This window comes from Prosopis cineraria, unplaced genomic scaffold (assembly GCF_029017545.1).
Source record: "Prosopis cineraria cultivar Desert tree isolate PC_DT_omini unplaced genomic scaffold, ASM2901754v1 PC7, whole genome shotgun sequence".
NCBI classification, from domain to species: domain Eukaryota; kingdom Viridiplantae; phylum Streptophyta; class Magnoliopsida; order Fabales; family Fabaceae; genus Prosopis; species Prosopis cineraria.
The window spans coordinates 28,651,840-28,665,727 of record NW_026555338.1 but is presented as its reverse complement, the minus strand read 5'-3'; the positions used below and the strand labels follow the sequence as shown (position 1 = coordinate 28,665,727).

Here is a 13,888-nt window from a genome sequence, read left to right as displayed (position 1 = left end):
AATTTTTTATAAAATAATATTACTATTTAAATATATTGAAATTGAGGCTTAAATTTATTGGGCTTTTGAGTTTAAAAAATAATTTTGGATCTGACTTAAAAAGTAATATGATATGAGTTTAAAATATAAAATATAAAAAGAGGGGTATAAAATATAAAAAAGAGGATGTGTAAAATATAAATACCTATACCTCCATCTCCATGTAAGTAATTTTTCCTATTTGAGGGGAGGCATAAATACATGTGGCTCTGCCACTGATTGAAATTACATTACTTGAATATAACATAAACCATCCAAAAGTAACTTATCTAAAAAAAACAAAAAACAAAAAACAGAACGGGTTAAAAACAAGTGCGAATTAATATGCGTGAAAATGTTTGAAATATATTATAACAAAGTTTGAAGGAAGTTAAAAATCAAATGAGCATTGATGAAGTAGTGGTATTAGGAAGAGGGATGCCTTGTAAGAAGTGAATGAGCAGAGAAAGAGCTCTTGCAGGCTTGTAGCTTGGGACTGCATGTCCTGCTCCTCTCACTGTTGCAAATCTCATGTCTCCCGCATACACTTGTGTGTATCCTCCAACCTGTAGTTTTATATGTTTATCATTCTCTATTTTGCATCAACCTCAAAAAAATAAAAAAAGCAAAGAAAGACAATGATAGGTTTTTAATGTATGTTTGGTGCATGGAAGTGTTTTTCAGAAAGAAAATGATAAATGTATCTATTAAAAAAACAAGATAGGTGCGTTTATCATTTTTTTTTTCTAGAAAACACTTTTCTACCTCTCAAGCATTACGTTTAGTTTATATATTTTGTTTTGAATCTTGGAATTAATGTCTACAAAAATTTGTCCTCTTCAATGTGTTGTGTTACTTTGAGAAACAATGCTTTTAGATGGTTGTGGCAATATTGAAAAAGAATATAAATTTTGCACAAAATATTTTTGGAAAAGCTACTACTAATTGAGATCAATAATGCCCGATTCTGACCCATTCAAATAGTCATATAAAAAAAAGAATAAGAATTTGGATTCTTTCACATATGATAAAAATATATATATACCTTTATTATCTAATGTTATAGTTTCAAATAAACTCCGCCTATGTTTATAGCCGGTCCCAAGCCCGGGTAAAGGAGGAGGGTTGTGTTAGGCCATCAACAGCCAATGTAAAAATTTGTTGAATCTATCATGAACATGGACAATAGACGTTATAATGTTAATGCTAGGTCGTTGCCCGTAAGTAACGCGCTGCATGGCTCGAGTACAGTGATAAGTGAGTTAGAGCCGCTGCATCGGCGCCCGGATGTAGTGTTAAATGAGCAAGGGCTACCGCGTTATTCTGGACGCACGCGGCTAAAGAAGTTAGTCCATAAGAGCAAAATTAGATTTGGTACTTGGAATGTTGGGACATTAAATTGTAAATCTGTAGAGGTTGTAGGGGTTATGATTCAAAGGAAAATCAATATCCTTTGCTTGCAAGAAACAAAATGGCGTGGAGAAGAAGCTAAGGATATTCAAGGTTTCAAACTTTGGTATACAGGAAAAGTAAGTGCACGCAATGGAGTAGGCATCATTATAGATAAGGAGTGGAAGAAGAACGTTGTAGAAGTTAGCAGAATTGGAGACAGAATTATTTCTTTAAAAATGATAATTGGACGTGAGACTGTTAATATTGTTAGCGCTTATGCGCCGCAAGTCGGGACAGAAGCCAGTCTTAAGGAATTATTTTGGGAGGATCTGGAGGGGTTGATTCGACACATACCACAGAGTGAAAAGATTTTTATTGGAGGAGACTTTAATGGGCATGTCGGGAGGGAAGCTGGTCAGTATGCGAGGGTGCATGGTGGTTTTGGTTTTGGAGAGCTAAACAATGAAGGGCAAACTCTTCTTGATTTCTCATTGGCGTATGATTTTAAGATTGCCAACACTTGTTTCAAGAAGAGAGATGAGCATCTCATCACCTACAAAAGTGGAACCTCAAGGTCGCAGATTGATTTTCTTTTGGTTAGGAACACAGATAGAAAACTTTGTAAAAATTGTAAGGTGATCCCTGGAGATGCTGTAACGACACAACATAGGGTCCTAGTCCTTGATGTGTGTATTATGAGTAAAATCCAAAAACGTCGACAAGTAGTAACACCAAGGATTAGGTGGTGGCAATTAAAAGGTGAGAAGCAAGATATTTTCAAGCGAAATCTTTTGGATAAAGGAATTTGGGATTCTCAGGGAAGTGCTAACATCATATGGGAGGATATGGCTAAAAAGATACGGGAGGTTGCAAAAGTAGTTTTGGGAGAATCGAAAGGTCCTGGTCCGAGAGATAAGGAGTCTTGGTGGTGGAATAATAGTGTACAGGACAAAATCAAGTATAAGAAGAACTGTTTTAAAGCCATACATTTGTGTAACAATGAGGAAAATTGGGAGAGGTACCGTATGGCTAAGAAGGAAACTAAGAGAGCTGTGGGTGAAGCTCGTTCTAAAGCTTTTGAAGAATTTTATAAGAACCTTGAGACGAAGGAAGGAGAGCAAAATATTTATAAGATTGCCAAGAGTAGGGAAAGAAAATCAAGAGATCTAGAACAGGTAAGGTGTATTAAGGATGAAGAGGGAAGAATTTTAGTTACAGATGATGAAATTAAAAATAGATGGGAGACTTATTTTTCTAAACTTTTCAATGATGGAGAGGATTCATCTAGTAACTTGGAGGATTTAGTAACTGGTGAAGGAGAACAAAATTTGTCATTCTATCGAAAAATACGTGATAAGGAGGTAAAGGAAGCTCTTAAGAAAATGGCAAATGGTAGAGCTAACGGACCTGATTGTATATCTATCGAAGCGTGGAAATGTTTAGGTGAAGAAGGGGTGAGATGGTTAACTAAGTTATTTAATGTGATTTTACGGTCCAAGAAAATGCCTGATGAGTGGAGGAGAAGTACATTAATTCCTATTTATAAAAATAAAGGAGATATTCAGAATTGTACTAACTATAGAGGGATTAAACTCATGAGCCACACAATGAAATTGTGGGAGAAAGTAATTGAGCACAGGTTGAGATTGGAGACAAGTATTTCTGAGAATCAATTTGGTTTTATGCCAGGTAGATCAACTACAGAGGCGATTTATCTACTAAGGGGATTAATGGAAAAGTATCGTTGTAAAGATAAAGATCTACACATGGTTTTTATTGATTTGGAAAAAGCTTATGACCGTATACCAAGAGAAGTGCTTTGGAAAGCGTTGGAAAAAAAGGGAGTACGGATTGCTTATATTAAAGCCATACAAGATATGTATGAGGGGGTAAAAACTAGTATAAGAACGCCTAGTGGTCAAACAAAGGATTTTCCTATAAAGATTGGGCTACATCAGGGATCATCTCTGAGTCCTTATTTGTTCAACTTGATTTTAAATGTTTTGACGGAACATATTCAAGAGGAAATCCCGAAATGTATGCTCTTCGCGGATGATATAGTTCTTATAGCAGAGACAAGAGAAGAGGTTAATTGCAAACTTGAGTTATGGAGGAGGACATTGGAGTCGAAAGGTTTTCGTCTGAGTAGAAGTAAGACGGAATATTTATATTGTAAATTTGATAAAGGACTATTCGAAAATAATTTGGAAGTGAAATTGGGAGATCAAATTATACCTCAAGTGGAAAAGTTTAGATATTTGGGAGCCATTATCCAAAATGATGGCGAAATCAGTGGAGATATTTCACATAGAATTCAAGCTGGGTGGTTTAATTGGAGAAAAGCTAAAGGAGTTATTTGTGACCGTAAGGTGCCTAATAAACTTAAAGGAAAGTTTTATCGTACTGCTATCAGACCGGCAATGTTATATAGTAGTGAATGCTGGGCTCTAACGGGACAGCAAGAGCATAAAGTTGGAGTAGCAGAGATGAGAATGTTACGATGGATGTGCGGACATACACGTAAAGATAAAATTCGAAATGAGCACATACGTGAAAAAGTGAGGGTGGCACCTATTGAGGAAAAAATGGTAGAAAATCGGTTGAGATGGTTTGGGCATGTACAAAGAAGACCAAGGGAGGCACCAGTGAGAAGAGTGGAACATATAACTTTGAGTCCGATTAAGAGAGGTAGAGGAAGGCCTAAGAGAACACTCTTGGAAGTTGTTGAACGTGATCTCTTAATTAATAATATTTCTAAAAGCTTAATAAATGATAGAGCACAATGGCGTCTTGCAATCCATGTAGCCGACCCCACCTAGTGGGATAAAGGCTTGTTGTTGTTGTTATAGTTTCAAATAATAATTATTTCAAAGCATTGTAATTGCAGTATTTGACATTAAAACTTTAAATTGTTTGATCCAGGATTTTAGAATAATTTAAAAATTTAACAAATTAAATCCCCTTAAAATAAAATATTTTTTAATTTAAGGTTGTATGGTACTGTGAAGGCATAAATTACCTCTCCTTTAACGAACCAAGGATGCCAAGCCGTTTTAACAGTGAGATTCAGCTTCTCCATGGAATACTTGGTTGAAGTTACTGGCACTACTCCATCCACGTCACCACTGCATTATTTTTCACATCTTCTGTTAGTATTCAAACACACACAATTAGATCAGTTATACTATTTATAATTCATCAACAATGTATTTTTCTACATTTTTTTAAATTTTTATTGATATTTTGGCAGAGATCACATATATAATTTATAAATGAAAATGACAACATATACAGTCACAAGCTTTTATAAATATGAAATAATAATATCATGCTTTGCTCAAACTTTGGTGATTAAACGAATCACACAACTCAGAATTTATGATTAGTGCAGCATGCATGTAGGTGGTATTTTATATTGATGACATTAATTTACTGCAATTCTATAATTGTTAAAAATATAGAGCGACTATCAAGAAACTTGGAAAAGAGAACAAATAGACAAGAATAGCAAGAGAATACCCCATCTTAACTCAAAATTTCCAACTCAAGTTTATAAGTTCTTTCGTTTTATTATATTATATATTAGTTATTAAGCTTATATGTATTTAATGTGGAACTTCTCACATCGACTTAAGTATACGTATATTTGGACAATCTAAAATCATCTAGTAACAGCATGGTAACGTATACCTGAAAATCCAAACACGAAGGCTATGATCGAGGAACTCTTGTAAGAGTGGAAGAACAGTGGAAGGGCTATCAGTCCATTCGAAACCTCCACAGAGTGTCCAGTGATGTGTGAGTTTCGTGACATTGGCATGTAATGCCTCTTGCACCTCAGCCCGGTTCATGTATGCTTTCACATAAAATTCACTGCATGGGTCTATCACTGCCTATATCACCATCACCAAGCTCACGTAGTTTAGGTCAAATATATTGAGCCTTAGCTTATTTCTAATAATATGGATCCTACAAAACTAGTGTATCTTTCTACATTTTTATACCAATATTTTGTGAAGGGTAAAGTGAAAACTTGTAATTAAAAAAAAATTAATGATAAGACCTATGAATAGAATAAAAAAAAAATTTTACACTTTCTCTTTATCTTATAAATAAGATTGAAAGGAGTGCGTGTGTGTATGTGTATATATACTCCTTAACATACAATATTTTTGATTACTTTACCCATTTTAAAAAATGTTCGTTACATTATTAAATTTGACCCTTAAAAAAAGAGCTCAAGATTCGATTTTTATCCTTATTTATGAATGGAAATATAAATATATGTTCATTCCTTTTCTTGAGACAATAATTTACAAGATCACTCGTCGAAAGTCTTAGAGGTAACAAACAGAATTCATTAGATAATATTACATAAAATCCGAGGTAATAGTAACAGGAATTAATGTTTTCGTACTCTTGTGTCTTATATATATAAACACCTCTCTGTTGATGTAGTTTTGTCTCTCTGCTAGTACGCAACCCCAAGAAATATCAAAGTGGGATGAGAAGTATAATACTTACAGAGGTAAGCTTAGGGACGGAGGTGAGGTTGGAATCAATGCATTGAGGAGCATAGATGTTGAAGATATCGATGTTGTCAATATCTTCCTCTATTTCAGCCAAAGCTGCTCTACATTCACTGCTTTGATTAGAGACAGTCTCTGAGAAATCGCACAATTTGTTCACATCACGTGCTGCATGGTCTGATATTATGGCATGGCTTGCCAAAAAATCCCACACTCCTCTGTTGTCTGTATCGTCATTTATCACAGCATTCCCTATCTGCACACAATTTAAGGTTACATCACGTACGGTCACTCAATTTAAGGTTAGAAGGATAGGACATACCAAGACGCCTTTGAGGTTGATGACGAAGGTGGAGTTTGGGTGGTGGTTGTGATGAAGAATGGTGTGAGCAAGTTGAGGAACATAATGGCCAGCATAACTCTCACCAGCAATGTAGAAATCAGAGGATTTATACTCAGGAAATCTCTCTAACCAATTTCTTAAGAATGCATAGTTGTCTTCAGCAGTTCTTTTGTCTCCATTTTTGTCATAATCTGATGTCTTGTTTGAGTATGAAAATCCCACTCCTGCTGGTGATTCCACAAACAATACGTTTGCAGCTTCAAGAAGAACATCATAAATATCAATCATTAGATGCATAGACACGCATGAGGAAATCAATATAATATAATATGAAAATTACTCATCTAGTCTTATGCAGTGTTCTGAAAATTGGAATCCAACCGGTTAAATTAGGAATAGGTCCCAAATCCATTTCAGTAATTGTAGGAAACCAACAATTTTGAAAACCAATCAAACCAGCCAAAACCGGCAATTTTAATATTATTTTTTTATTGTATATTATTTTGCTTGAAATTTAAATACTCATTCTTGTTACTATATATGATTATTTGTTGTTGCTTTAAACAATAATATTTAAGATATTTCAATTTATTTATTATCAATTAGATTACAGTTTGACCATTAAACTTTGAACCATTATCTCAAATGATTTAATGGTTGATTCAATTTTCATAACATTGGTCTTATGTACTTTTGAATTCATTTATAACTTATTTACTAAACTTTAACTCATTTTAATTTAATTACTATAGTGTTGACTTGTTTGAAACCTATTACTTACCATTTTAACCACTTTAAATTATTAAGCTTTAAGAAATAACTTTATTTCTTATTATTTCTTGAAAATGTAGGGATCGTTTATACCAATATGTTAAAAAGTTAAAATTATAAAAGTTAAATTGCACCCGAATGAATTAAATTTTAACTAAATCAAAGCTAAATGAATCAAATGATCTATCAAGATAACAGGTACCGTGGTTCCATGAATATTCATTGGCGTGAAGTGTTTTGCCGTCACTATTCACTCGAAGGGGTCCCACTTCTTGCATTGCTCCGTATGCTAGAGATGAGCATCCTGGACCTGTAATTAGTGGCCCACACCCCTATGAGATGTGTCGAACTTCTAATTAATTCCTATGATCTCCCTTTCAATCAATTGCATGATTATTGCATTAATTGGAAGCACGTCATGACGTTTTAATATTCTCAGTCAACAGTCAACCCATTACGTATAAGGACAATCAAAACCATTTCTAACTCTGCAATAGACGCATCAAAACAACATGGGTATGCATTTGACAAAAGCAAGAAAGACAAACATGTCATTCCACCGTGATTTCAGCGAGTTAATTTCTGTCTCTCACTTTTTTTTTTCTATATGGAATTGTCCCTCCAGGCTTTAATATAAGTGAAGTTAATTAATTTTGCATTTATTAAAAAAATATTAGTTATAATCTTAAAATTATAATATATGTATATATACTCTTTTGTGCAATATTTTAAAACATTTTTAATTAAATTACGCTCCTTATTTTTCTAATGAATTAGTTAATTATTTTTAAAATTATACTCTCTTTGCATGTCTATCCTCATTTAATAGTATATACCAATTAAAAAAACCTTATTGATTATATCTCTAATTAAGGATAGTTTTGGGGGGAAAATCTCATTAATTGTGCATTGAAAGACTCAAAATGTAGAAATTCTTACATATAACTAGTGCACCATGTCATTTGTGAACTGTCCAATTAAAATATGCCATATTAATACAAAATGAATCAAATAAAATCTTATATATTATTATTGTTAATGACTTTATTTTTGGAATTTTCTGTCTTGTCTTTTCTTTTTCCATCATCATCAATGACACAATAAATTTACATCTGCAACCATCTTACATGGCATGTTTTTATTAGACAATTTATAAATGACATTGTACCTTGGGTCCATGTAAGACTTTATCTCTAAAATATCTTATATTTTTTGAATTAACCTTATAAAAAATGCCTTATATTTTTAACTTAAGGAGTATAACTTTGGGTTAAAGTACAAAAATATCCATCAAGTATTTGACCAGGGGCATTCAGTAGTCAAAAATGAAAAAAATGACAAAAATAATCATAACATTATCAAAATTGGTGCAAAAGACGAAACTATTAACTTGTCCTAACACCGTTAGTTTTCAGTGTTAAATGTTAACTGTGCTTATCATGTGTCAATCTTTATTGACATGGACTAGAAAAAGGGCAAAAATGCCCATGAAATCGTCGGCCAAAAGCATCATGTAGCCTAAAGTGAGAAAAATAGCAGAAATATCCATAATGTTACTTTAGTATGTGCAATAGTGATCAATCTATCAAATTTTTTAAATGTTGACCATTTATCTAACACCTAAGCAAAAGTTGACATTTTTTTTGCTCGACAAAAAATATTCTCAAATGGAATTCTACAAAAGTTGGTTGGTCATTGTATGAATACCATATGAAAAAATATTGTTTTGATAAACAACAAGTTAAATCGCTTGCTTTTTTGTAGTAGTACCAGAAGCCATTTAAGGATTTCAAACATTATCATGAACAAAATTTTAAGTTGTGCCAATGTTTTTAAGGTAAGTGACGTAGGAGATGTGTATAATCACAAAAGTTTTATAAGTAGAGACAACCTTCTTTATAAAGTTCTTGCATTATTTGCAGTGAGCCACAACATATTCATTTTCAATCTTCAATTGTGTGCAAGATATCTTATTAGGTTTTGCAGATAAGAAAAATGAGTAGAGAGAGAGGGAGGAAGGGAGTGGGATTAATGGTGATGAAAAAAAATCCACGTGGCATGATTGATCACTATCATACCTAATAAAGTAATGTTATGGGTACTCTTGTCTTTTTTTCACTTTAGGCTATTGGATGCTCTTGGTCGACGATTTCGTGAGTATTTTTGTCCCTTTTATAGTCAACATTAGCAAAAATTAATATGTGGCAAGTACAATCAACATTTAACACTGAAAAACTAATGGTGTCAGGACAAATTAATGGTTTGGTCACTTTTGCACCAACTTTAGTAACAGTGTGTTTATTTTTATCTTTTTTTTCATTTTAAGCTACTAAATGCCCTTAACAAATCACTTAATGAGTATTTTTGCACCTTAATCATATAACTTTTTAAATTTACCTTTCTATACAGTTAATAATTATAATATATTATTGTTTGGGAATTCAAATAACAATAAGTATATAAAGGGTAAATTAAAAAAAAAACATTAATTACTCCATACTTTGCCGGAAAAAAATTTCATCAAATTAATGGCTAGTAAAACAATATACGTACCTCCATTGAGCCAAAGAAGAAGAGGCAATTTGTGCTGGTGAGGCTGTTGACCTTCAACAAAATAATAATAAAAAGCTCGCCCTGCAATCTTATCCACAGTAACATACCCTCCATATTGAGAGAGATTCACACCTTGAGGCTGTCCTGGAAGTCTCTGTATTCTATCTTTCTCTTTGAATCCTTGTTGAGGATAATAGTAACGATCATCGTCACCAAACACGTCTTGATTGTTTCACTGCTTCTGTCAACGGAACTCCCCAGAATTTGGCTTTATTCAGATTCTTGAGGGCTTGTTCTTGCCCACTTCTACTTCCATGGCTTTCATCCGGAAAGAGCAGTGTTATTGAGAGAAGGAGAAGGACCCACCAAGTTTCTCTCCCCATTGCGTGTTTGTTTCTTGGGAAGATACCAGTATTCAAAATAACCTCGCAGGGAAAGCTGATGATAAAGAACAGGAAATGAAAGGAATGAAGGAGAAGATGATGGGTTATCTAGCTAGCTAGCTGTGTGTGAATTTATAATGTGAGTAAAAGAGTGGCAACGACTCGAGACTTTTCATTTGGATCCTCATCACATCTAATCTTTTCTTTTCTTTTCTTTTTTGGATAAGAGTATTCTTCATCAACAATCAATACTAATCTTACAATCTAAAATTAGCGTGAGTGGTGGGAGCTAATGTCATGAGGTTGAGTCTATAACATGTCTTTCACTAACATTTTTTTTGTTGTCTCCCACTTTTTCAACTTTTTTTTTTTAGATTTAGCTTTTACATAAAATAAGAGATATCTTGACCTCTTGGTTTGAAAAAAAAAAAAAACATTAAAAGTCATTAGTCCATGTTACAAAACATGTTACAAGGCATGGTTTGGATGGATGGAAAAGTATGAAAAAAGTATGGAGAAGAGAAAATTGAGAGAAGGAATTTTCAAAAATAATAATTTTTTTTACTATTTTTAAAATTTTTCCTTCTAGTCTTCCTTTCTCATAGTTTTTCTCCCCATCTAAATGAATAGCTAAACACCCTACAATTGGCGGACCTTGTTACTTTTATTTACTAAAAAAAAGAGACTAATCTTATCTAAAATTAGAGAAGAGATGGGGAAAAAAAAAATAATAAGTTGCACTGTTTATAAATTATAAATATTGTAATAACTTTCATGATAAGGGAAGCATATTACTCTATATATTGTAAATATAAAATACTTTAACTGAAGAGACCAAGTCTTATTTTCCATTTATAATAACATAAATATTATAAATTCGCCTATATTTTGACTTAAATTGATCAAACCAATAATTAATTAACCAAAATCAATTTTTTAAACCTTTAACATTGTTGATTATCTTAATTTTCAAAAATTGCAAAATCAATTCCCTTTAAGTGTTTTCGGCCAATTCCCATCCTCTGAAACCATAAAGCATGTCAAAAATGATCAACCATAACAAAACCCTTTACATTATAAATGTACGTAAAAGCCTAAAATAGCCAAAGTGCCGCTTGCATCAAAAGTCAAAAGCGAATGAAAAAGGGACTTTTTGACCAAAATATAATAATTATAATGGCCAAAGCGGAAGATTATAAAAAGAGGGAGGAAAATAATTAAGAATTTATTTAATCCACCAGTAATAAAATCCTAGCCCCGTGTTGGGAATCCGGGCAGTTAATTATTAAAGTTTGATATTTAAAAAAAAAATAGAGTGGTACGGACGAGTGTCCTCATACCTGGCCTCTATCTCTTTTAAAAGCAAAGACATTAAAAAAAATAAAAGATTAAAAAAATAAAAATATCTGAAAAATGTAAAATAAAAATCAAAGTTCTTTCAGTGAATTAGTCTAAATTCGCTATTTTGATTTCATCATTTGCAACCCTTAAATCAAGAATTTACGAGCAAAATTCATTATTTATAACTGTATAACCTGTCAAATACAATATTACACGAAAATCTTTTTTCCCCACAAATTAATGAATTTTAATTGCAAATTCATGTTTTGACAATTGCAAATAAATATATAAGGGTAGCAAAAATCTGGAAGTGATGGATGATGTGTTTGATAAGTTTTTTTAACAAATTCACGAATTTCACTAACAAATTTTTATTTTGATAGCTGCCAATCATGATTTGTGAGTAGCAAAATTAAAAACCAATTTACTATGAAATATTTGGTCCTTATTTCTGTTTAATTCAAGCTTGTTATCCTTTAATGTCATTCATTTTTTTAAGAAAAATGGCATTTCGAGACTCTGCAAGCTACCAATTTGAATTGGTTTTAATATGAGGTATTTGGAGGGAAAAAAAATAATGTAATAGGCAAAGTGGATATATTCTAATATAAAGAGTCAAAGCTAAATTGTCTAGAAGAGCTTTGTGCGTAGGCCATGTGAATTGCAAGTGACTGAATGGTCATTTAATAATAAAACAAATTAAAAGTTCATGGCAGAAAAGGAAAAGGAAAAGGAAAGCACTGTCAAAAAAAATATTAACTTTATTGAAAAATTTCAAACTTTGTGCTTTCATGAATTGCTTTTTAAAGGAGGGAAGTAAAGTTTTGAATATAAAATGATAGAATAATACTCCTTTATCTCAAATTATAAAATATTTTTGAAGGAGTTTTTTTATTTTAAAATATAAGATACTTTAAATAGATTAATATTTCATTAAATGTATCAATGTCAATATTACCTTTTCTCTCTTTACAATTAATTTTTATTCTTTTATTTTTAATTTATTAAATGATTAATATTTTTAAAAGTTTATATTTTTATTTTAAAAAAATAAGGTTGTTAAGTGTATTTAATAAAATTTACTAACATGTAAAATTTTATTTAAAAATATTTTATAATTTGAGATAGAAGAAGTACAACCACTAATGAAATGCAGACCTTTCTTTTATGAATGGACTAATTAATTTAAGTTTCATTTCAGAAAAAAGAGTGGCATCGGTTAGATGTATAGACTTTTTAGCAAGAAGCAAACTTTATTAAAAACAAAGTAAAAAGTTTACAACATTAAAGGCCAAAAAAATAATAACATTATTCCCTTAGGCCTAATACATTGGAAAGAAAAATTAAAAACAAAGTAAAAAGTTTACAACATCAAAGCCCAAAAAAATGATAACATTATTCCCTTAGGCCTAATACATTGGAAAGAAAAGATACAACAACAAAACACAAACCAGCCCAACCAGAACACAAAAAACATGAAATATAACCCAAAAACAAAAACCACAGAAAAACGAAAACGACAAAGGAGGGGGAAAAAAAAAACACAACAGCCATAACCAAATTAACAAGTCAACTGATCCTGTGAAAATGCGAATACTAGAGAATTGAACCCAGCAAGCTAACTAGGAAGTGCTTCCAAATCTCCATTTGGACTCGCAGAAGGAGTCGATAGACTATGAAACATAATTTTAATGTTGTAATTACTGTCTGATTATGTCAAAAGATAAGTCTCCTATTTACTCACATGAGAGGAGATCTCTTAGCACTTTTTTAAAAATATTTTTGATAAAAATTCAAAAATATTTATTTAAAAGAACTTAAAAAAACATTTATTTACCTTAGTTTAAATTTAAATTCAAATAATAAATCTATTTCTCTTAATTTTCACATTTCAATATGTTGATTAACTCATTTACAACGTTCACTCTTAATGTTTTATTATTATATTCAAGTGGTGGCATTGTCACTCATTTATCACCTATTATTAATTTTAATGATTAAATAGAAATGCTTTAGTTGAGTTTCAAAATATCAAACAATGGCTTTATCTATACACGTTATTTGCTTTGATGGTTTTAGACGGATTTGCTCCAACATCTAGAAACATACTTCATAAATTATACATATTCTATTACATTGAAATGATAGAATGATAAATTAGAACGGTGGAGTGAAGGTGATTTATTTACTTAGTAATGGTGCTTCTATCGGCATTGTGAAGTTCATGCCTATAAAAATCAGATTGTGTGTGGGAGACAAATATAGTGAAGCTTTTAAGCAACTCTCTTCTTTTCTTGTGTTTTGATTCTTGAGTTTAATTTTTTCTTTGAATTATTTCTACTGTTTTATCATCTTGTCTATTTTTATAGGAAGGTTTCGTTTAATTTCAAGAAGCTCCAATAATTGTAGTGAAATTGCTTTTAAATATAGTGTCCTTAGGCACGACTCAAAACAAGTTCTACATTGCTACTACCAATATTTAATTCCTATAAGAAAAGATAATTTATTGTTTCTAAGAAAATGGAGGTTTGTAAGCAGTCGCATCTTCTTGACTAACC

The 13,888-nt window shown here is 31.7% G+C and overlaps 1 protein-coding gene across 1 annotated transcript; it reads right to left on the bottom strand.

Moving 5' to 3' along the window:
• Nucleotides 1-206: 206 nt before the first annotated feature.
• On the bottom strand, nucleotides 207-9,989 carry LOC129316696 (serine carboxypeptidase-like 40). The gene is made up of 8 exons (XM_054961093.1): nucleotides 9,911-9,989; nucleotides 9,607-9,828; nucleotides 7,256-7,363; nucleotides 6,262-6,539; nucleotides 5,935-6,195; nucleotides 5,101-5,303; nucleotides 4,430-4,535; nucleotides 207-584 (listed from the first exon to the last, which is right to left on the bottom strand). Exons 1-8 carry the CDS (start codon nucleotides 9,987-9,989, stop codon nucleotides 417-419), a joined length of 1,425 nt encoding a protein of 474 aa, XP_054817068.1. The 3' UTR covers nucleotides 207-416.
• Between the last annotated feature and the right edge of the window lie 3,899 nt (nucleotides 9,990-13,888).